The sequence below is a fragment of the Argiope bruennichi genome, chromosome 4 (genome assembly GCF_947563725.1).
Source record: "Argiope bruennichi chromosome 4, qqArgBrue1.1, whole genome shotgun sequence".
Classification (NCBI taxonomy): Eukaryota; Metazoa; Arthropoda; class Arachnida; order Araneae; family Araneidae; genus Argiope; species Argiope bruennichi.
In genome coordinates this window covers 129,562,361-129,587,436 of record NC_079154.1, presented here as the reverse complement: position 1 = coordinate 129,587,436, position 25,076 = coordinate 129,562,361, and the positions used below count along the sequence as shown (strand labels likewise).

Below are 25,076 nucleotides of genomic sequence, written 5' to 3'. Positions count from 1 at the left end.
TGTTACAGAAGCTGAACCGAAAAATGTTTGTGTGAACAGAGTTTAGAAATTAGACAGATCAGTGTATTAAGATGCAATACTTTTTTAGCAAATTTGTTTATATCCAAATCTAGCATCAAGATATTTAAAATCTTATCACGAGCAAAAAATAAATAAATAAAAGACTTATTTTTTAAGTATTAAAATGAAAAATAACCAGTAAATTGCGAATTCTTAGATTAAAATACTTATTGATGTATACACGCATTTCGAATGCAGGATAAAAATGTCATCAGAAATGGTAAATAAAATTAACCACAAATGTATCAGCGTTGTGGTTCTTGGAGATTTTGGGAGAAGTCCGAGAATGCAATATCATACTCTATCTCTTTCCAAAAATAACTATTATGTGGATGTTGTTGCCTATAAAGGTGAGAGAGTATAATATTAGGCAACAATAATCCTGCACTTGTATGATCTAATTTCTTCATTATTATTTTAAGGTGCTGAACCACTTGAAGAAATCATTCAAAATGATAAGATTCATATTCATTATATGAAAGACGTTCCAAAATTTCTTACAAGTGAGCATTTTTTTTTTTTTTTTAATAAAAGTTCATATTATAGCATTCCTTTTTTATGATAATTTTTGCCAATTGATTTGTCTCATGATTCTTTTATACCTTGATAGGTTTGCCGAAACTACTTCAGTATGTGTTAAAAACTCTGTGGCAAAGTTTCTTTCTCTTTTGGACACTGCTAAGTATTCAAAAATTAGATGGCATTCTTCTTCAGGTGAAACTTTAAAATAGTTAATATTTTTTATAACTGTAAATTTATTTTTGTAGAACACATTTTATGATTATAAAAACTCCATTTTTTTTCTGTTAATGTTTTTAATTACTCAGAGTTATTTGCACTTATAATAAGAAACAACTTAGATTGCATAAGTTATATGATTTAAAGTTTTGTGATGATTAAATTCATTACAAATTGGTGACTGTATATACGTTTTTAAAATGTCTAACATATATATAGTTTGTTCCAGTAATATTTTTAGTTCAGTTTGTCTTATAGTTAAAAGCAGTAGTAAATGATACCTTTACTTATTATATAATGACATACATTTGTTTTATAGCATTGTAATAACTGATTATCAAAATACAGAAAGATCTCATTTATGTAATATTTGTTCCAATATACTCTAGTACAAATTAATGCTTCTAACTTTAAAAAAATACTGTTTTGACTTTTGTCTTGGTTTTCTTGCATATAATCAGGGGTTTATTTTATTGTCATGCAATTTCTGATAAGTTGTTAGCCAAATACTAAAATCTATCTTCTAGTTGCCTTTGGTGACTAGGTTGTTTGTCAGGAACTTTGGTTTTGCTTACTTTCAATTAAATCACTTTAATATAATTTTCTAATTCATAATTCTGTTGTCAAAGTTCTTTTAACCAACAAAAATGTCACTGAAATTAAAACTATTATTTTAATAAGCTTAATCATTTCTGCTCTGTTCATTGTGTACATAACCCACCCTATTAGAGTCAAATTCCATAAAATTCTTATGCTATAAAAAATGTTACTGTCTGGCTCATCTTCTACCAATTTTTTTTTTTCTACTGTAATTTTGCGATATATTTCTCATGTAAACTACATAGTTATTAAAAAGAATCCTTCCTTAGATTTCAACTTTGAAAGAAAACCATACAATTAAATATTTGATGAAATAATGAAATCAGTGTTAATTTCAATGTAATAATCAAATCTATAGTTTAAAGTTATTCAAAAAAATTATTTAAAAAATGCCTGAATTTCGGCAAGTTATGCCAAAATTCAGAAACATTTGCCTTAAAATAAAATTATGAATAAAAAGACAATTTTTTAAATTTATTTTAAGAAGTGCCAAAATTTAGAAAAGTTTGCCTTAAAATAAAATTATGAATAAAAAGACAATTTTTAAATTTTTAAATAATGCAAAAATTAATTTTATATAAATGGAAAATTAAAAAAAGTTAAATTTTTGCCAAATTATTAATTAAGCAAATTTTGAAAAATTTCCCAATTTATGCATTCTTTTTCTCCATACTATTATGTGGGTTAAGTTTTGTAACTCTAGATAAACAATCTGGTTTGTGAAATGCTAACACACACACATAGTCATTATAATTAGAGATAATTCTTTTATTTCATTTATTCAAATATATGTCTATTGATATTAAATAGTGTATAGTAGGTGAAAATAAAAATTCTTTTGGAAACTTTAGTATATACAATGGTTATAGGCATAATAATCATTTGTGCTTGAACTTTTCCATTCATTAAAAATATCTAATAATGTTTTCTGTTTTATTCAAGATGCTGTGATTTTTATTTTTCATTGAGGGATATTATAACTAAATATATATATATATATATATTATATCTCTACTAATAATATAGAACAATGTGTGTATCTGTTGGCTCTCAACATGACAAACCATTTGGCCTAGAGCTATAAGATTTGCCACAAACATATGAAGAAAGATTGAAAGGAGTATCTTTGAGCTCATTCCTTTTCACTTTTTTAAAAGTGCATTCTAATTAATTGAAATTGTTGAATTTTTCCAACAATAACTTCCAAAATATAATTTCACAAAAAATTTTTCTCCAATTTAAAAATATATTTTTAATAATATCAATCTGAGGAAAATTTTTTTCTAAATGTTGACAGTTTTTCAAGAATATTCTTTTTTGTATAATTTTTAACAATACTTCTAATTTTTACAATGAAATTCTTTTTCATTTTTTTCATCAGATGTTTATTCATGTGCTTTTTTTCCTTTATTGAAAGCTAAAGGTGAAAAAAAAAAAATATTTATAAATTGAACAGTGAGGAATATTATAAATTGAATTTATGTGAAAAAAGAAGTGAATGTACAATATTGTAAAAAACAATAAGCAGTTATAAGATAGGTTATCTAAATAATTATTTTATCAATGGTGTAACTTTAATATCTATCATAATTTGATTCTTAACCCTTTAAGCAGTTTGCCCGTACAGTGTACGTGCTACCCAAAATTGGCCTCATTTGGTTTGCCCGTACGGCGTACGGGCATCGATATTTTCTCCTTTCCTTTTCTGGTTTGCCCGCATTTTTCATTATTGAAAGAGACTATTTAGTATTATTATTTTTCAACAGATGGTGTGGCTTGCCCATGTAAATGAAATGCTTTCCATCCGGGTTTTTCTATGTAGCGGGAAAGCGGAAACTTTTCTTTGAAATTTTTGTTCTACTGTATGCCGTGCTTGTGAATCTTATGGAAATTATGGATGGAATAGACGACGAAAATACTTTCTTGTTGGATGATGAACTACATTCTGATACATATATTTCTTCTAATTAATTGGATTATTCCTCAGATGATTTGTGCAGTGAGCTCAGATGCATGCAGAATGTACTTGAAAAAAGCAAACATTTAGGGGGTTTTGTGTCCAAAATTGTAAAATAAAAAATGTTGTAAAAGCATTAAAAGTGAAAAAAAATAAAAAAAAATCTTAATATTCTTATTCTATTAAGTATGGTACTTAATTATATGCAATAAAAAATATGCCTTTTTTGGAAGCATTTCTGGTAAAATAATTGACCGCTTAAAGGGTTAAAAATGCTATGTTGTGGGAATCATGAATATCAAGTTATGAATAAGGGATTTAAACAACATCAAATATGATCATTATTCACAACAAACCAACTGATTATCAAAGGAGGCTAGTACTTTAAAAATATTGTTTCTGTTACTTTGTTGTTCATGTGTCATTGTGTTTCTTGTCCCTCTTGTATTTCATATTGCTCATGATATTTTAAATATGGTAAAGAAGATGGATATGTGGTGGTAACATCATAAGCCAGATAACAACTTCCGGAGAGGTGTGTACACTTTTGTCTAGTGGCTTTGAACCCTAACGTTGCAAGTTCAAATCTCCAACTTGCACATTGGCGACTCAGACGTGATTTGAACATGGAACCTCCAACTTGCACAGATATTTAACATCAAAGTTATCTATATATCTGATGCATTGGCTTTCCGGCAATTTTTATTGATTTTGTGTTCATATATCAATATTACTTTAATGCTTGGTTTTTATATTAATTTCATTGGAGAATTTTTTCATTATTTTTTTTTAATTCAAGCAAAAATCTGTTATAAAGTTTTTGTTTCCAATAAGCCATGGAAATTTAATTGAGATTATTTTTACTTTGATAATATCTGCTAAATATTTTATTTTTTGTGAAGGAAGAATGTAACAATATATATAAATATATTTTTTTTCCTTAGAATCCACCATCTATTCCTACATTGCCCATTTGTTGGTTTGTTTCTTGGATCAGGAACTCTTTCTTATTTATAGATTTTCATAATTATGGTTATACCATTTTGGCCCTTGCTTCTGGAAAACAAAGCTTACTTGTGAGATTCGCTGAATGGTTTGTATTAGTTTTTTGCAGTTATATTTATTTATTCTAGTCAATAACATTTATTTTTATTGTTTATTCTGTTGTCATTGACAGCTCAGGATGACATTATATAAAAAATAACTAGCAACTACATCACTGCTGGTGTTTTTTCACATCTTATATATATATATATATATATATAAAATCATTTAAAATCAAACAACTTCTATTTCAATTATAAAATAAATTTCTTTGCAAAGAATATCAATTAGTGATATTCAAAATCTATCAAAATGCATAAGTATTAGTAAATGCATGAGTATCTTATTAAAAACTATTTTTCTAAGGATAACAAGGCATGTAGCATTATGCAGTGTTAAATTTAAAAGCCACTTAATTGCCTTAAAAGTGCCTTTTTTTTTTCTTCTTTTAAACAGGTCCTTAAAAGTACTTACAATTTTTAAGAAGTACAAAGAAAACATACTTTTCCCCTCTGTCAAATTTCAAATCTCATAAATCAAACATATAGTGATAAAGCTTTCTTATCAAATCTATCATGTAAAAAAAAAAAAAAAACAGATGAAAGAAAAGAACTTGGAGAAGCAATTATGTAATTGTATATACAGTCAGGCCCTGATTAATTCATCTGGACTGAACATTTTATTTATTAAATCAGAGGTTATTTGTAATATCAGAGTACAAAACAAAAAAAAAAGAAATTCTGCTCTTACTTTGTGGAATAGCTTTATCAATATTAATAAAAAAATTTTAAAATGTTAATCATATTCAAAGATTTTTGGAAGATTTTTATACAGGTTAAAATATTTATTTTTTTAAATATATCCTTTAATTTTTTTTATTCAGTTTTAATACAGATATGATTTTTTTTGTGCCCTTTTCTAAAATTTTTTGATCATTTGTGCTTTTACATTAGTGCCAAAATTTTCAGAAATAATGTAGGGAAGGAGTGGGACTATTTCAAAATAATAATAATAATAATTCATAGTTTAAACTTACCAAGGGTGTAGATTATAAAAATTTAACACTCTGTTCTTTAATTTATTTTTTAAAAAATACAAAAACAGCTAAATATTTTTTTAAAAATTATGTTTTATTTGCATATTTAAAAATTGCAATATTTTTCTCCCACACCTTTCTTATATGAGGGAGAAATGGACAGTATTTGTAAAAATTAAAATTAATAAATATTTATTTTGATAACTTTTTCATTCAATGATTTATGGTTTGGGATATGCCAAACTCGAGTTGATTTTGAAGACTTCACTGGTGGTGCCACATCTTGAAAACTTCTTTTCATTTTCTTTTACAACAATTTTCACCAATAGCATATTATTTAATATATTTTTCTCTGTCTGGATGCTTTATCTTCCATATTCACGGCATTTTTATATTTAAAAAAATATAGAATTAGTAATTCTTTTTAATTTAGAATGACAAAATCTTTTACAAATAACCTTCATAATTTAGCTTCATTTTTTTATTTAATATTTGTTATATTGTTTATTACTTTATTATATTTACAAAAGAATTTCTGTCCTTTAACCGAAATTAAGTCATAAACATAATTTTGAAAATAATTTTTTTTATGTAAAATGATACTGAATAATCTCAATTATGTATTCATACTTTCTATGTCACAGTTATTTACAAAAATGAAAAGTAACAAAACATATTTAGAGACACTGATGCTCTTAAGTAAATTTTTGAAACAGAGCAGAATTTCATTGTATGCTTTTTGTTTTGGTTAATGGAAGGTCGGCCTTTTTATTATTGTACATTATTGCTTTATATTATTTTACTTATATAATATTGTATGGCATAATAATGTATATTAACTTATATATTTTAATGAATTTAAAATCATCAACTTAAGCATTATAAACCCCAACAATTAATTTTATTAACCAACATTAAGAAAAATTTAAAAAAAATCTAATCATTAGCATGTTTAGATATATGTGTTGAAATGTAGCTCATGTCCATTCCTTCCTAATTGATACTGTCCCATTCCTCCCTTTTTAGAATTTTTTTAATGCATATCACAAAGCATATGCATATATAAAGCATGCTACATTTAAGCTTAGTTTGACTGTTAGTTTGTAAACACTATATTTTTAAGTTTATTATACATTTAAAATATTTTTATTTTACTTATAATAAGACTGAAAAAATATGAATTTTATTTACTTCCAAGGCATAAAAATCGGGTTTTCTGTTTTAAACACAAATAATAATTGATGTAACAATTAGGATCAAATAAGGTGCTATAGCAGCTCTATCTAATGGAGAAACTAGAATTCTAATCTCTTGTTTAGACATAAACAGCTGTCTCATTCTTCTTAACTCTCTCCTATCCTTTAAAATTAAATAAGTTGTTAATTTCAAAAAATGCTGAAAAAGTACAGATTTTTATTGTCAATTCTAAAAATGTTTTAATTTTTTGGTAATGACAATTTACATTAGTTTTATTTTTTTATCTGATTAAAAAGATGTCTTTTATTTTACAATAGAAGGCTTTGTGATTGCAGAAATAAATATTAAAGTAAAAAATAATTTTTCAATTAAAATTATGCATTATTATAAAATAGAAAATATTCTGTGCTTAGAAAATGCTTGCATGCAATGTACAAAGGCACTTCATTTTTTTTTTTTTTATTTGGTTAAAATTTTTAACAATGTATAAATTTGGCAGCATTTTCACACACTTCATTGTAATGTAGTCTTTACAGTCTGTGTATTTTCTGTAGGTGGTTCAAGGTCACATTTTCGCATTATTGGTACCAGGCAACCAATAATGAGGTAGAAAATGTGACCTTGAACCGCCTATTGAAAATACACAGACTATAGCTATCATTGATCATAGGTTTTGAAATACAATGTGCATGGAATTGTTTATTTATTGATCTGCATGTGAATTTTGTATGAATTTAATTAAAAAAATTTTGCTTTTATTTCAATAAATTATTATAACTTTGTGAAAATATTTGAAAATTTATTCATTCTGTCAAGAATTGTTGAGAGAGTTATTTATTCTAGTGTTGTGAAAAAAGTGGAAGCATCTTTATTTATTTTTGTGTAGAAGATTTTTTTTTTCAATAATGGAATTTTATGTGGATTTTTTAATAAATGACAAATAGTGACAGAAATTTTATTACAGTTTTCATTTCATCAATATGTTATTATTCAACTTTTTCTGAACATACAGACTGAAAATTTCCTGGAATGTAATGACATATAAATTTGATTTTCTATTATATGAATTCCCCTTCACGTTTCCTTTAAAAAATGTAGTTTAAGCTAATAAAATTTAATGAATTTATGCATTGTAAGTAAAATCATAAAGAAATATTTAAAGTGACAATAGACTCTTTTTTTTATAGTGACAAATCTATATTAATTGATTGTTAGTACAGAACGTTAAATCTAAAATATAAAAAAGATAAATTATAGGAAAAAATTAAAAAGATAAATCTTTTTATTTTGTTTATGCTATTCTCTGAAATTGTATTTCATAATATTTTATAGTTTTGTTTATCATTATCGTTAGTGCAAAATATGATAATGATATAATATATTTTATTTGTATATCATGAATAACAAAAATGTAATATAAACTGACATAATTTTGCTTCAAAATTTCTTTGATCCTGAATTGCAGGTGTGAAAAATACTTTAGTCGTAAAGCTCATAAAAGTATATGCGTCACCAAAGCAATGAAAGATGATTTGAGTGAGAATTGGAATGTCAGGTATTGTTAAAATTTATCTCATTTTTTTTAACCTTCTCTTTGCTGTAGTAATTTTAATAGTGTTTTATGTTAAATCTTTTTGATCTATGACTGATATAATTGTGTTTTAGATTTTCTCCCCTGTTAGTTAAAAAAGTAATTATATTGTTTCATTTTTTAAACTTAATGTTTTTGCATTGAATGCATTCTTTATAACATTCTTTGCTAGTACTTCCAATAACTAATTCAGTGGGTTTTTTTAAAAATTATTTTATAGCAACTACAACATATTTTTCTGATAGCTTTTACAACTCTTAAAAATATAAATTCCCTCTTTTCATTTAGAATATTTGCTGCAGTAAGCTTTTATTTTTAAAGATATATTATATATAACAATTTATAGTATAGATGAATAAAGTTTAAAAAATGATTTACTGTTCTCTATTTGTTGACTTTTTGAAACATTTAAGTAAGTTATTGAATAAATTTGAGGCTGAAATCTTTGGGTGTTATTCTATATTACTATTACAAAATTTTTCAAAAATTTTCTGAAAAATTGTTTATATATATATATATATATATATATATATATATATATATATTTTTTGTAGCTCATATCTCATAATCAATTTTACTTTTCATTCTGTATAAATTAGCTTATTATAAATTATTTAGAAAGCATAATTTATATGTTTAGTTATCATCGCATATTTTTTTAGCTTGAATTTTTTTACAGAACTGTGATTCCCATGTATCATACATGCATTTGAAATCTCATGTTTTTAAATCCTGAAGTTAAATTTTTTATAGATATTATAATTAAGGGATTCATTAGCTTAGAATTTAGTAATGCTGCAAAAAGTATTATTCACGAGTCTTGCAATTAAAACAGAAAGGGCATTTTACCCATGAGCAGACTTAAGATTTTTAATTTCAGATATGAAGTCAAAAATTCTTCGTATTAAATTTGTTACATTTCAAATATATTAAGTAAATCAGTGAATAGTCATTAAAACAGATGCGTTTAGGCAAGACAACAAGGATTGAAGCCAAAGTTTTCAAACATCTAATGAGATAGATTGGCAGACCCTTCTCCCACCCTCCCGAAAAGAAAAAGCAGAATAAAAACAAATTTTGTATGGAAGTTAAAAAAAAAGAGATCAACATTCCTTGTTTTTTGCTTCTAATCAACCAATTAATTGTGTGCACAATGAAAATTTCAGTAGCTGTGCACCCTGATCTGTGTTTCTGTTGTGTTTGGGTAATTCCCCCTAATTTTTACATTTTTATTATTTTTTCCATTTTGTTGATCACCAGACTCTTAGAGTAATAAAGTAAAGAAAGTGGATCAAAGTCTAAGCTTGGAAAATTAAGAAAACTCAACAGCAATAAAGAAAAAGTAACATTTAAAAATAAATTCAGGGTGCTGCATCTCTACAGCCTTAAATGGATGAGCCTCCTCTGAATTCAATATGAAATCTATGTGAAGTCCATTACTATCTCAGATATTGTTTGAATGCCTTGGTAAGTCAATAAAGCAATATGTTTTCTAAACATTTGCTCTCTTTCAGTTTTATGATATAGAAAACAAACCATATAACATTTTCAGATGACTGTCTGTTTAACAAACAAGTACCTTTTGCCTGCTTTTTTCTCTTTCAATTTAAGTAATATGAATATGAATTGTCTATGATTTCTTCCTTAAATCTATAAAGAACATTTTTAGCCTTTTTATATTGATGCTTTGAAATTAACAGAAGTTGAAAGTTTGATTAAAATTAGTAAGAGTGGTCTTTATAAAACTACTCCCTAATAAATAATGTCATCTCTTTGCATCCAAATTATGGACCTAAAGTGGGACTGTGTAAGCCTTGAGTTCTCTTATTTTATTTTGAAGGGATTGTAGATTGGTGCATGGTGAAGCATGACACTCCTCTTCCAGCCCTTGCTTTTAATCATAGAATTTTACATTGGTGCATTTTGTATTTCAATGCTTTCTTTTCATCTGATTAAAACTAAAATTTGATATAATTTTAATAACAGGTTGCATACCATATTTCAGCTATTTAACACATTGTGTTTTTGAATTATCATATTTACATTAATATGAATATGATAATTCATTCATTCATTTACTTTCATGTGAATGTAAACTGACTAACAAATTGTCATCCTGTAGATGGAGGTTATTAAAAATTGGATGTGGATCTAGTCTGGGGATGTCAAGGACAAATTTTATCTTTGTGACAAATTTTATTCCTCTAGCTTTACATTTTGTAGTTAATATATTTATTTGTAATCGGATACATAGACAAACTTGTCAATGGATTTTTTTCCTAGATTTTAATAAAATTCTGCAAATTTGGTGTATTGACCACACATTAATTTCCATTTCAGACTATTTTTTTTTAGTTATCAGTCATATTCATAGAGTGATAAACAGGTAGAATTCCAAAAATAACTTTTTGGACTCAGAGAGACCTGATATTTTGAAATGGATTTTGTCAATTATAACACTTTCTCTTTGTATATTCTATATATGAGAAAATAAAAATACATTCATTAATTGTTTTTAAATATTTACTGTATGTTTTTTCAGGGCATCTGTATTTTATGATTGTGCACCAGATATTTTCCATCCAATATCTATAGCTGAAAAACACTATTTCTTTCTGAAAATGAGTCAGCATTATGCACAATTTAAACCAAAGTAAGGTTATTTCAGATTAATGTAATTAAATGAGTTAATTGCAAACAAAAAAAAATCCAATAATATATATTTGCAATTTTTGATTTTACATTGAATTTTATTATACTTTTTCTATCAGGAAATACTTATATAATTAGATGTTTGTACTTTTTCTATCAGGAGCTCTGAATATGGAGAAGAAAGCACTTGTTTTACTAAGAAAGTCGGTTCTGGCTATGAAATGTTGCAAAGCAGGCCTGCATTGATTGTTAGTAGCACTAGCTGGACAGGTTATTATCATATAAAATTTCATTTTCATCCTCTTTTGTTCAAGTAAAGATTTTATTTATTTTTAATGATTTCTAATAATAAATTATAACAGTGATTTTATTCCTGTTTTTGTTAATATCTATGCAATTCAGTTAGAAACAAATCTCCCATAATTTTTTGATTTTGAATAACATAAAGAAATTGCAATGTTACTCAAATATGTCAGTCTTGTAGTCATTATAGATGTAACAATCAATCAGTACTAATCAAAATAGCGAGGAGCAGATCACCTAAATCTAAATATGTACAACAAAGGACATATTTCTAACAAAGAACACTAGGGAGAACCCATTTAACTGTTAATGTTTGGAATGAACTTTGGGTTTGCACTATGAAGGGAAATGTATAAACTGTTAAATACCATAAAAAATTTTATTGAGTATTGTTATGCATACTGACATAAAGTACAAATATCTTTCCGCGTGCTTGGTGGCTGACGCGCGTTAAATCTGTCGTGGTCACAAAGTCCTCCATGTCGAGAGTAATACCACTGGGGGTACTGGATTAGGGGTGATTGTTCTCTGATTCAGGTCTAAATTACGATCTGTGGTTGAGGGAATGAAATGCGTGAATGAAGTCCGCCCCGTAAAAAGGGTTGTGACGTGTGTGTAGCTAAGTCGTTCTCTTGGCCTTAGATGGCGCTACTATAGAAACAAGAGGCGCTCCCCCTCAGGCTTAAATCGGCTGTCTTCGAACAGCGGACTTGCCCATGGCAAGTGCCATAAGAAACAACAACAACAACAAATATCTTTTGTTATAGAGCACATGCCATGTACAGTGCAATAGTAAACAATTCTTCCATGACAAACTAAAGACTTTAGATTGTCATTTAAATTCAAGTGTGCACTTTTGTACTTTCACTAAATTTGGCAGAAATTGGGAAACTGGAATGGAAAGCAAATCTATCCTATTTACTTAAAAAGGCATCAAATTTTAAACTGATCAGCTTGAAAATTTAATTTTATATTTTTCTGCAGATTGATACTGATTTGATTTGAATTCCATCTAAATTATCTTTAAAAATGTATTGATCTATTTGAAATATTTAACTTTCCTTTTTTAATATTTTACTTAATTTATAGATGTTATTCTTAAAAAATTTTCAAAAAAGCAATTTATTTAAACAATAACTTTAGTTTGAAATCAATTAATTGAATGATTTTAATTCAAAGTAACTAATATCACCTTGAGTATTAATTTTTTTAATCTCCAAGATTTTAATTAATTGACTAAAACTGATTCAATATGTCATGAACAAATGCCATATGGTTCTGCTGATGTGTGTGTGAGATAAATTATATAAAAGAAAATTATCTTTCTCTCTACTTAAATCTAAATGTGCAAGTATTTCTGAATTTTTCTGATACCTCTGTTAGACTGATTATTGTAATTTTAACTATCTTATATCTCAAACAGCTCTCCCTCTTTTTCTCTTTTTGAGGGAAAAAAACCCATTTTGAATGTTTTAAATGTAATAGCCATGTTTTATCTCTGACGCAAATGCTGTGAGTACTCATATAGATTCTTGTTGAATGTTCTATAAAGAAATTAAAAATTTATTTCAATCTTTGAAACTTTTTGCTTGACTATAAAAACAAAATAAATGTGTGTTTTAACAAAAAATTGTTTCTATTAAAATTATTCCTCCATTTATATATAATATTGCTATCAGCTGTTGATTAAGAGCTTGAATAATTTTATTTTAATGTGATTTTTTTCAGAGGATGAAGATTTCTCAATTTTACTGTCAGCATTAGAAGGTAATCATATATAGAATTTCTTCTTTGTTTTGCTTCATCATTATGCATATAACTTAATTTTTGCTTCAAAATGTCTGTAGTTTAGACTTATTTAGATATAATCTTTTAAGTTTTCCTGTTATCATTTCTTTACATTCAAAACCTAATATCGCAAAACAATCATAGCAACAGCAACCTAAGGTAGCTTTGATTCAAGGGCAAGGTAACTTAAAAATTTTTTTTAATGATAAGAAGAATGATACTTTTTTAATGATAAGATAATAATAAGATATAATTTTTTAATGATAAGAAGATAAGTGGATGAATGGTGCTAACAGCAACCCTATTGAAGCTTCTGGAAAGGTCTGTTTGCACTTTAAGAAAAAAAATTAGAGTGTGAATAAAATTTAGTTCGACCTGCTCTCAACTCACAACCTTTCAGTGATGTCATATCTTTATTAAAGATGACACTGATACTTCCTCATTCATGACAACAGTGTTGTTGAAAAAGAATTTTCTATCAATAAAGATTTTTTTATGAAAGGACAAACGCTCATTGTAAAAAGAACTGTTTATGACAGCATTCAAGTAAATAATGGAATAAGTAATTTGAAAGTGTAAAAACAATTTATTTTAGGCATGAGGAAATCATGAGCCAAATATGAAGAGTATGAACAAAAGAAACTAAGAAAAGGAATTATGTAAAAATTGAAAAAGGTAGCCGTTTCTGCTCGAAGAATTAAAAACAAAAAAAAGAAGAAAAAGAAAAGAAAGAAAAAAAAAAAATGAGGCAGCTCAAATAGAATTTAAGAATTGAGGAAAAAATTCCAAGCCCCGAAATTTTGCAAAAATTAGGTTTTGAAATTTTTTATTTAATTTAAAGAAGGAATTGTTGTTTTAAATTAAATATTTTTATTTTTACTCTAATAATTGATATTTAAATTTTTAAATTATTAGTTGATTATAATTTGTAAATTTTTTACATTTTAATTGCAATATGTAAGTATTTGTTATTTATCAGTTGAATTATTATCTTTAAATTAATATTTTACATTTAATATTATTTGTAATAAGAATGAAATTAAAATACTTTTATTCATTTATAAAAGCATATATTTTTGATCAGAGGAAAAATTTCTTATGATTTGTTAAAGAAAAAAAAGATTGAAAGTAATATTTTGCAGTATCTTTTGTTTAAATCTTTGTTAAAATATATATTATTGGATGCGTATAATCATACTATTTTTATATGTATGCTATAACATCCAATTTTATTTACTTATGCAAAAGTACTAATTAGTTATTGAATTGTTTTAAATTTTGAGCAAAGATCATAATAAACTTAATTAACTTTAACTTGTGTTTAAAAAAATATTTTTGTTTCCTAAAATTCTTATGAAGTGTTAGAAGCAAAGTATTTTGTTAAAATTTTGAATATTTTTTCCATATAAGAACTGTAATATATTTCTTTAACAATTTTTTTTGGAGGGGACGAGGTTTATTCCATTTTTTAAAAAAATAAATTTTATGAATAAATAACTCATAAAACTATTTTTAACACAAAGTTTTTCTGAGTACGGGTAGGGAGAAAGGCAGGAAATTGATATATTTAGTAACCATAACTCAGGAAAATATGACAAGTTTTGTCAGAGAAATTTTTTTCAATTTCTGTAATTATCCTGTATTTCTAGAAAAACAACAACAACAGTCTTTTAAATGTTTTCAAATACCTTTCAAAATGTAAAACTGTATTATTAGTGCTTTCCCCCCCCCCCATTTTTAAACAATAATTCTATAATAATGTTGTAATGCTATTTGATCTTTTAGATTATGAGCATGCTGCGAAACTTCAAAAAGACCTGCCTGATTTACTTGTTTGTATCACAGGTAAACTATTGAAAATATGATCTATTACAGATTTGTTTATCATTAATGCTCCTCTGAATGCACTTACACTAATGTATTGAATTACGTACTGTTTATATAAACATATGTTGTGTATATATATATATATATATATATATATATATATATATATATATTATTTATACTTTTATTGTGCTGTTAATTAAGGAATAATTGAAAAATTAAAAATTGTCATTTATTATTAGGTGGCAAAATTTGTCTATTGACTATCATATAATTGTTACATTTTTTTAAAATTTTTGCGATAATCTAAAAATTTTACTTCTTATAAAAAATTTTTTTTACATATTTTGTTTAATTTTAATTGCAATTCTTTGTAATTACACTGATAACTTACTGACATGGCCAACCAAAATTAACAATTTTCTTTGATTATAAACTATTAATGATCCAAAAATAAACTTTTTTATATTATTCAGTATTGAATTTTTAAAATGTTTGGTATTCCATCTTGTGGGTAGATGATATTAGGATTTTCTTGTCATGCAAAAGAATTCTACTTAATGGTAGTGGTAGTTTTTTAATATGTAATTTTCTATCAGTGGGCACAGCAGTAAAATTTTTGCTCTCTGTGTCATTAAAATTCTACATCTTATGAAAAAAATTCATGTGTTTAATTACTACAATTTTGATGGAAGTTCATTTGCAAGAACCTCTTTTCATTGCCATAGCAAAGGGAAATGAAAAGTTTTGATGGAAACTGTAATATGGGGCAGTTTGGCACCTTAATATGAGTGTACTTCTCTTGCAGCTAGATGTCTACTTTGTGCTTTCATTTACAGTTTCTGCTTCTTGCGTATTTGAACGTTTAAGGTGTTTTTTAACTTTAACATAATTAAACTTTTTTTTTTACTTATTGATGATATAGATTTATTTAGAAATTTGATTTATTACTTAGATTAGAAACCATATTAAATCTCCCATTACAGGCTGCCCAAATGAGCCTAGCTGCATTGCTTTACTTATGCTTGGAGATGTATTCAGCTATTACAATTAAAAAAGATGCAAAAAGAGATCTAAAATATTTACAAATATAAAGTGATTGTATTTTATGAAGAAACCAGTATCAAAATAAAAGAAATTCAATACAAAGTTTCAGTTTCAATCTATCATGTAAGAATAATTTAATTTTAAAAAAAAGCGTAAAAACTCTTGAAGCTGTTTAAATCTTACCCATGTGGAAAGTAGTTCTTCTAGTTTCCAAAATAAATTTCAAGTTTGCCCAGAAGTATTTTCTAGCAAAAGTACTTCTGAGCATTTCTGCATGCAAATACATAAATTTAAAATTGTGCTTGTGTGAAAAACCATAGAAATGGCCATTACAAAAAATACAATTTTTATTTGCCAAAGGTTTGAAAAAGGAATGACTTTCAATACAGATCAATAAACTACTGAATAGCTACAGAAAAACTTCTACAAGGAAGAAAAAAGTCCAGATTTTAAAGAGGATAAAGTTTATGAAATCATGAACATTACAATTGACAAAAATACCCAAATATATACCATTTCCTAAGCTTACAACAATTGCAAGAACATGTGATCAATATGGAGTGTGGATCATTCATATACCACCCTTGTTTCTGTATTAGTTTATGATTTCAATTAGGAAAATACAGTTGATGTAAACTTTCAAATGATTGTTCACAGAATTAAAGTGTGAAAAGAGAGATCAAAATCTGGATGTAGACTTCAGAAACAATCATTAAAGGAAGTTAGGGGAATTCTTCCATTGAGAGAGATAAAATTGTAGTGATGATGTATTGTTATCAAGAGATGAACAATATGCTTCAGTTCTTAAAAAATTTAATAATGTACATCCTAGACATGTCTTATTACTTTCTTGATCAGTACAGAATATCAAAACAATGATGTGGAATTTCTTCAACCAAAACATTTGAACATCATAATGGTAAGATATAATGACACCATAGTTATTACAATGGCTAGAAAAACTGTTATAAGTCTTCTCAAAAAAGAGATTACAGTTGAATGATTTGTTAACTTTAATCTAACTCTCATTAAGGTATCTGATAGAACATTTTGGCAAACAACAACTGGCTCTCAAAGATTCTCTGACTGTTATGTAAATATAAGCATTTAACAATTAGTGAAATATTCTTTCAATCAAAAAAATTCCAAAAAATCAAAAGCCATAATTTTAATATGAACCAAAATTACTAATGGGAATATTGTTTGGCAGTAATTTCACAGCTTAGTGCACCAAGCTTTGCTTATAATGATTGGAAAACTGTTACAAGTGATAAGATTCAAAATTGTCAATCAGTTGCACCAACATCACACAGAAATAGAAAAGTGCATGAAAATTTTATTAGGTTCATAATAAAATTTTATGCATAGCTACTTATCTCACAAAAGGTCCTTTTCACTACACCATATGCAAGTTTCCCACAATATCTAAGCAATGAACTGTGACAAAATGTGAATATTTATACAAGCAAAATCTTTTTTTTTTTTTTTTTTTCTAAATTAGGAAACTTATTTATTGTTATGCTTATTGATAAAAGACCACATATTAGGGAAGTAGACATGAGAAGAATTATTTTTTCAAGGGTAGAAAATCACAATATTATCCATCCATGAGCTATAGTACCAAAAATTTTAAAAATGCAGTGGTGATAATAGTTATAAGAAAGTTTATTTTGGCATAATTAATAGTTTATAATTTAAGAGAGGTGCTAATTTTGGTTGGTGAAGTCAGTAAGTAAGCAAAATAATTTTTGAAAAACTGTGACTGAAACTACTTCAAGGTATATGAAATTTTTTGTAAACTTTTGAAGCTGTTGCAGAAAATTGAAGATGAAATGAAAAATGATATGCCATCTAGTGGGCAATTTTTGCCACTTATTGCTGCGACTCAATAGAACATTTTTTTAAAAATTCATTCCTTTTCATTCACCCTGCTATTAATGCGTACAGTTTATATACATTCTTTATATAGATTTATTTGTTATTATTCCTTTGTATGTGCTTATATTATTGTTTCTCTTATATACATATTCCTTTTGTGTCTGAAGGGAAAGGACCTATGAAATCATATTATGAAACGCTGATTGAAGGAAAAAAATTCACTCATGTGGAAATATTAACATTATGGCTCAAGTTTGAAGATTACTCAATATTTCTTGGTTTGTATACTGTTCTCATATTTTAAAAGTTTAGTTACTGTAATATAATAATAAGAAGAGTAAATGAAATTTGACATTGAATATCACATTTGAAGTCTGGTGATTGGCCATACAAAATTCAATCTGTCCACTTCCTTTTGTGATGTGTATTATTAATGCATTGAGAATATATGGTGCATCCAGATGTCCTAAAATATATCTACACATTTTGAGAATTGTTACTGAGTTCGATATATTTCAAATTTTAGTTATTTTAAAGCATTGATTACCATCATAATGCCATGGTATGTCTCGATGTAATTCTGGTGAACGGATGGTTAGGATGAAGTTTAACCAATTTCCTAACATATTCATTTGATCTCACCCTGTTCCATTTCTTTCTGAATGGGCACTCGATTCTATATTTATAAATGAATATTAGCTTTAGGCAACAGGTGGAGACTAGCCATTGAAAGATAATGATCCAGCTATATATTAATTGTTTGGTGATATATTTAATATTGTAGGGAAGTGAAAGCAGCTCTACCTAGACATAAATGACCAACACTTTTGACAACTGATAAACTTTTACATAAGCATTTTACTTGTAATTATAAACATCTGTTATTAATTGTTTATGCAGCAGTTATTCAAAATATGTATGTATTTTTGAGACACTCTGTGTTCTTGGATGCATGTAAGAATTTAAATTCAAGCCCATAAATTTATTTAAACTTAAAATCATAGTAGTAAGCAATGTATTTATCTGCTAAAGGACTATGTGTATACATTCTTATTTTGCATTTTGGACAAGTCCTCTCTCAACTATGTGTGCCAGGAATAAGAGTGTTTAGATCTGAAGAAGAATATCAAGCATTCCATTTCTTCTATGATGAAGTGAAAGCTGATTTTCGTTTCTGTGAATCCAATAAAAAGAATATTATTACTATTTGTTAATAATTTAATAACTTTTTGAATAAAGTAGTTTGCAATTCAACAGATTTTAGAGAGTTTGAAGTACCTACGAATTGACTTATTAATATATTAGACATATAAATATTTGTTATCAAGATATTCATAAGTCTTATCAGTAAGACAATGAAACAAAATATTAAATGTCTAACAAATAGTGTTAATTTATTTGATCAATAAAATCATGCTGTGATTATTTTTTAATTATTTCATTTATATGTTTAAGTCAATAATAAATGTTTTAAATACTTTTAAATAAAGTTTGAAAATATTTTAATTAAACCAGTTTGTTTGAACTAGTTATTCTTTGGAAATATCTGTTAGTTAATAATTTTTTGATATTACCTTGTATGTAATATTTCGGTAAGGAATGCTCCTGATAACTGTGTAACCAATGTAGGAAGGTATGCTAAAATATGTAATTTTTTTGTGTCCTTGATTTTTTCCCCCTTTTAATAATAATGGAAATTGAATAATAAAAAGAAATTTCATTTTGAAGATATTAAACATTTGATCCGTACTTATTTGTTCAAAATAATTAGGCACTTCAAAAGGTTAAATCTGATTATTTTTAAATTATATCTTCTGTGTTAAATTAATTGGAATATTTTTGTAAATTATAAACCCATATCATTGAAATATTTTATTCCTAAATATTATCCACTACTTTTTGTTAATCTTGTTGATTTACTGAACTATGTGAATTTTTTTATAGCTTGTGCTGATTTAGGCATTAGCTTGCACAACTCTTCAAGTGGTCTGGATTTACCAATGAAGGTGGTGGATATGTTTGGCTGCTGCTTACCTGTTGCTGCTGTATCATTTAGTTGGTAAGTTATTTAAACTATTGGTACATATTTTGAAAGGACAATAAGGAGTGCATCATTATTTCATTACATTATGCACTCCTCTTTTTTATAAAACTCTAAAATGAGCATTAAATATTTCAAGGTGTGCAACTTCATGAAAAGTTCTTAAAATACACTTAGTTTTTTTTAACAAAGGAATTCTTTTTCATTCTTTTAGACGTTGAATACAATGAATCAAAACAACGAATTTTATTGATCTGCTACTCTATACAAAAGATAATCAGTCTTTAAAACTTACATTAAAGTATGGTAGTGCGTTTATAATTTTTAACAATTCCCAATGAACCTAAACTTCTTTAGTATTCATACATTAACCATGATAAAATGCATGTAATTTTTATCAATCTTTTCATTTCTTAAAATGTATTGGCAATTCAAAAAATATACTGTTGTAGATGTAATAATGTTCTCAGTTTAAATGCATCTTGCTTCCCTACAAAAATACAATACATCCAGATCAGTTTTTACTTCCTCACATATGTAGTACACAGAAAAAGTGTAGTAGTTGTCGAAAAATTCAAAATTTTGATGAAATTCCACATTTTAAACCTCCCTGAATTCGAAAAACACATTTTTGGAAAATGCTCTTCTTTTGTAATCTGTGTGGATGATACAGGAGACAAATTTGTATGAATTTAATCTTATTAGCAGTTTTTGATCTACAGATAAAATAGGACTAATTTCTACTCTTGTATATACACCCAGATAACTGAACTTTGAGATGCTAGTGTTTTTCATTAACAGTGTCAGTCATTTCAATGCGTAGTTCCTAATAAACAATAAATTCGTGGCACACTTGACTAGCAGGTCAAGCAATTTTAAAGCTTCTAAAATTTCTGTCATATACATTAAGTTGTAGATATCATTCTGTACTAAAATTTGGTTAATTTCTATCAGGAAGACTGGTTAAGTAAATGGAATTTTATTATGTTTGTGAAAAAGTTGTACAGAAAAAATCAATATTTTTAAATTTGAAGGGTTGAGGAATAAATTTCAAAAGCTATAATTAAAAAAATTTAATAAATTAAATTATAAGCTCAAAATATATGTTTAATCCTCACCAGTACAATTCATTGTTTACTAAAATAATTTTTTAAAAAATGGCTACATACTAAATGCTTCATGTTTAAAATTATTTGATTATTTCCTGATCACATTACTATCGGTCTTATCAAACCTTGTGTAGCCTAAATTAAAAAGCAGAAATGCACATAAAAACCTTTTTACACCAAAAGTGCTTATTAAAGTTATTAGTCATCAGCCAGTTAAGTTATGAATTAATGCTTAAATATTTATTTTACTTATAACCTTTTTTAATCTTTGTATTAATTTGATATGAATTATTTTGAAAATTAAATTAGTTTTAGATAATAGATGATAAAATTTTTTGATGTACCATTGTTTTTCTTTTAGCATAGAAGAACTTGTCAAAGATGGTGTGAATGGTACAATTTTCAAAGACTCACAGCAGCTGAGCAAACAATTACAAGTATATTTATTCTTTGTAAATTAAAATATCAGGGTTGCCATGGCATCAGGAAAAATCAGTGAATTTAAAAATCATGAATGTTGCAAAGAAATTTGAAAATGTAAAAGAAAAAAAGAATGCAGGACATTTTTTCCCTTTATTCCATTTTGTTTTTTTTTCCCTATCTAAAAAATGTCATTCTTTGGACATTGCAAGAATAAAAGATAGTAACCACAGCACAAAAATCGAAACAAATGTGTAATCGCAGAAACTGCCCCCCCCTCCCCGTTTCTACTCGCTCGCCTTTTTTTCTGTATAGATCAATCTAATTTCGATTTCAGAAACAATTGTTTTGTTTTCCATGAGATTTAGAAATTGCAGCTAATGAGGATACACAAGACTGCCATAATGCGTGAATAGAATTCATTTCTCTGGCAGGAATAGCAACATTCAATCGGCGGGAGCATCATGGTGTTATGGTGTTTACTCTTGAGTTTATTGAATGGTTTGTTTCTTATTTGAGAAATTGAGCTTATTCAGAGTAGATTACAGATTTTTTAAACAATGATCTGCTTAGAATCCATATTTAATACGGATCATATGGATAAAAATATCAATCCTGACTTTTTTTTTAATGGGTTAGAGATCTTTTGCAAAATTCTTAGCTGCGCACTGCACACTTGTAAGAAGATAATAAGCTTAAGTGATCTTTGAAAACAAGCACTTATTAGCCATGCTAAAAGTGGAAAGTATATAAAATTGTGTGCCAATTTAAAAAAGTCATCATTTATATTGGATGGATCTGAAAAAAAAAAAAAATACATGAAAAAATAACATGCCAAGTCCAAAAACATCAAATCTGATATCCAAAATTTGTTGATTTTATTCATCAAATTTGTCAAACAAATTTCGAATGTTTTAGTTCAAGAAAAATAATTTAAAGCTGAACTTATATTGTCATTAAAACTTGTTTCGTCACATTCGTCCTTTAATGCATTCAATGATATATCAGAAATATTTTCCTATATGTTCATTGATAGTGGAAATAGCTAAAAATGTGCATTATGTCATACAAAATGCCGTACATTATTTGCTATGGATTTGTTCCATTTTTTCAACAATATCTTTAGAAATATTTAAACAATAAAAAAAAATTAATATACTTTGATGAAGCTTTGAACCGCATTTCACAAAAATGAAAAATGGTTCTTGTTATAAGATATTGATATGAATAGAATCTTCACTTAATATTGGAATTCAGTATTTTTAAGGCATACTAATTCTCAAGAGTTGTTTGAGAATTTTATTGAGAATTATTTTCTTTCTTATTAAACTGTGAATGAAAAATATTGTCAAAAGAAGCATAATCAAAGACAGCTTGATGATGTTAAAAATCTGAGACTGAGAAAAAATATCAATATTGGAATAGTGACTACAAGTTACTTGATTACCATTGAAATTTCTAAAACTGAAAAAAAAAAAAAAAGATTCTTTTAAATACAGGGTTTTATGTTTGTGAAAAATATTATAAAAATATTTGAATGCATGCCACAAAATTTTCTTGTTTTAAAAGTTGCATCGTTTTTAAATCCACATTTTTTGTAGAACAATGCATTATTATGTGAAAAACAATTAACTGATTTGCTCCATCTTCTTTATTTCTAAGTGCAAATTTCTCTGGTATGTTCAGAATGTATAAAGATCCAATTTGAAATTTTCCTGAAAAAAAAAATAAAAAGAACTGCTTGATTTATTTAAGGAAGAAATTTCTTTAGATAATTTCTATTCTAATATTTTGAACTCCAAAAAATTTACTAATTTTTTAGGAAGCTGTAAAAAAAAAAAGTGTTGTTACATGGCATTGCAGCTGTGTGGAGAGTGGATTTTGGTATCAACAAGGATATGCTTGTTGAAAATTTGAAAGAAGATTTTTCAATTAGCCTAAGAATTGTGAATGATATTATAAACTTTTGAGCATGGAAGTGTTTTAAATGTACTGATTTCAAAAGATTTACTTCAGTATGTTGAATGAGCATGTGTGAAGTATTATGAAGTTTCAGAAGAGAAGAGGAAAGTTCAGGGGAAAGAAAAGAAGTTCAGCAAATGCAAAACAGTAAATGAAATTGTTATGGAAGAAAAAAAATTAAACCGATGACTAGGAAATCTGTAGAAACTGCAAAAATAAATAAAAATGTTAAGTAGTAACCTTGCTTTGTGATGTTTTTTTTTCAAGTAACCATTAAATTGTTTTTATCATGATAGTCAAAATGTTATTTTGTATTTTATTTCATCCATGTCCTTAATTTTATATGACAAAGTTAAAAGCATCAGAGGTGATCATTATCTCCCTCTCCTTAATATGAAAATTTTGTCTTTCTAAATTCTAGGTAAAAAATAGAGATTTTTTTTTTCTGTATGTAAATATAAACATTATTTTAAAATACTATTATTTTGAGTAATGTTAAGTCGTTACTTCCTTTTTTTGCTTTTTCTACTAAAGCATTAAAATTATGGAGTATTATTATTCTATTATAACTTGCATGTAAGTGCTGTTTGCACATTTCCTCTTATATTGCATATAGGTACAGAGAAAATACAAATAATTTTTCTTCCAGATTTGAGTGGCAACCCTCAATATGTTTATATGTCATTAAGTTTTATGTTGATTCTGGTGATTCATTACTTTAAACTTTAGTTTATCTTATTTTTTTCTCTAAAAATTACACATTTTTTCTATCTATTTCAGAAATTTTTCTCTGGTTTTCCTCAAAAGCACACAGAATTGTCAACATTCCATGAAAACTTAGAAGGAACCTCATCTTTAAGATGGAATGAAAACTGGAATCATACTGTAGCTCCTCTGCTTAGAGAACTCTATTCACAGAAAGTTGCACTCAAAAATTGTTAAAGACACTTTTCTGCAATATCTTGTTGGTCCATGCTTTACTGGTGAAAATCTTTGTTTTTAATAAAGAATTTTGTGAAATGTTAGTGATATTATAGTTTTGTGTCACTCAATCATATGATAGATATGATACTATGTATTGCAATTTCTTTTAAAATTCTTTTCAATTTATTCTATTGAATTTAATTACATCTGTAATTACCTCGTCAGATGTTTTTTTTTTTTTTGATGGATAAATTGTCTGAAAACATTGCTTATGAATATCATTCTTATTCTGTGATAAGTTGTAAAGCAAAATTAATAATATTCCATTAATTACTATGGATCAAAACTCATAAGGAATAAGCCAATTAACTATATTTTATTTCCTAAGTTAATTATATTTTATTTCTTAAAATTAATTTTGAAGAAATTTATTTTAAAGTATTTGTGTGCTTATTTACACAACCACTTATCGTATTACTGATTTTTTTATTCATTATTGTCCAAATTTAAACAATTTTTTTATGTTTTATTTCTTACAGCTATTATGAACCAAAGTTTTAGTATTTAAATTAAGTCAAATCATCATACTTCTCTTGTGCACACATTTATTTATTGTTGCATTAATTTATTATGCTAATAAATTTATGTGCTTTCTTTTTTTTCAATTAAAAATTACTCATCAATTGTTAATTAAAAAATTTATTTCTGAATTCTTTTTTACATTTGATTTAGTAATTTTATGCCTATCAACAGAAATATACCAGATGTTGTGGTATATTTTTCAATAAATAATTTATTCTGACAAGAAGAGCATGTATTTATGACTTACTAATTTATATATTTCAATCCTACCTATTTTTGCTGAGCATCCTATCTTCTGTGAAGTAATTCACTTTTTATTT

The 25,076-nt window shown here is 26.3% G+C and overlaps 1 protein-coding gene across 1 annotated transcript; it reads left to right on the top strand.

Annotated features, from left to right (window-relative positions):
• LOC129965584 (chitobiosyldiphosphodolichol beta-mannosyltransferase-like) lies at positions 1–24,281 on the top strand. The gene is made up of 13 exons (XM_056079608.1): positions 1–410; positions 483–563; positions 671–774; positions 4,300–4,448; positions 8,098–8,187; positions 10,766–10,876; positions 11,036–11,145; positions 12,907–12,945; positions 14,752–14,811; positions 17,886–17,996; positions 19,663–19,777; positions 21,230–21,305; positions 24,031–24,281. Exons 1-13 carry the CDS (start codon positions 266–268, stop codon positions 24,190–24,192), a joined length of 1,353 nt encoding a protein of 450 aa, XP_055935583.1. The 5' UTR covers positions 1–265; the 3' UTR covers positions 24,193–24,281.
• The last annotated feature ends 795 nt before the right edge of the window (positions 24,282–25,076 follow it).

Excerpts from the sequence above, each read along its gene's own strand:
- LOC129965584 (XM_056079608.1), top strand. The coding sequence starts at position 266 with ATGTCATCAGAAATGGTAAATAAAATTAACCACAAATGTATCAGCGTT. Across the intron at positions 8,188-10,765 it reads AGTGAGAATTGGAATGTCAG|GGCATCTGTATTTTATGATT; the intron begins GTATTGTTAAAA and ends ATGTTTTTTCAG. Across the intron at positions 14,812-17,885 it reads TTTACTTGTTTGTATCACAG|GGAAAGGACCTATGAAATCA; the intron begins GTAAACTATTGA and ends TTGTGTCTGAAG.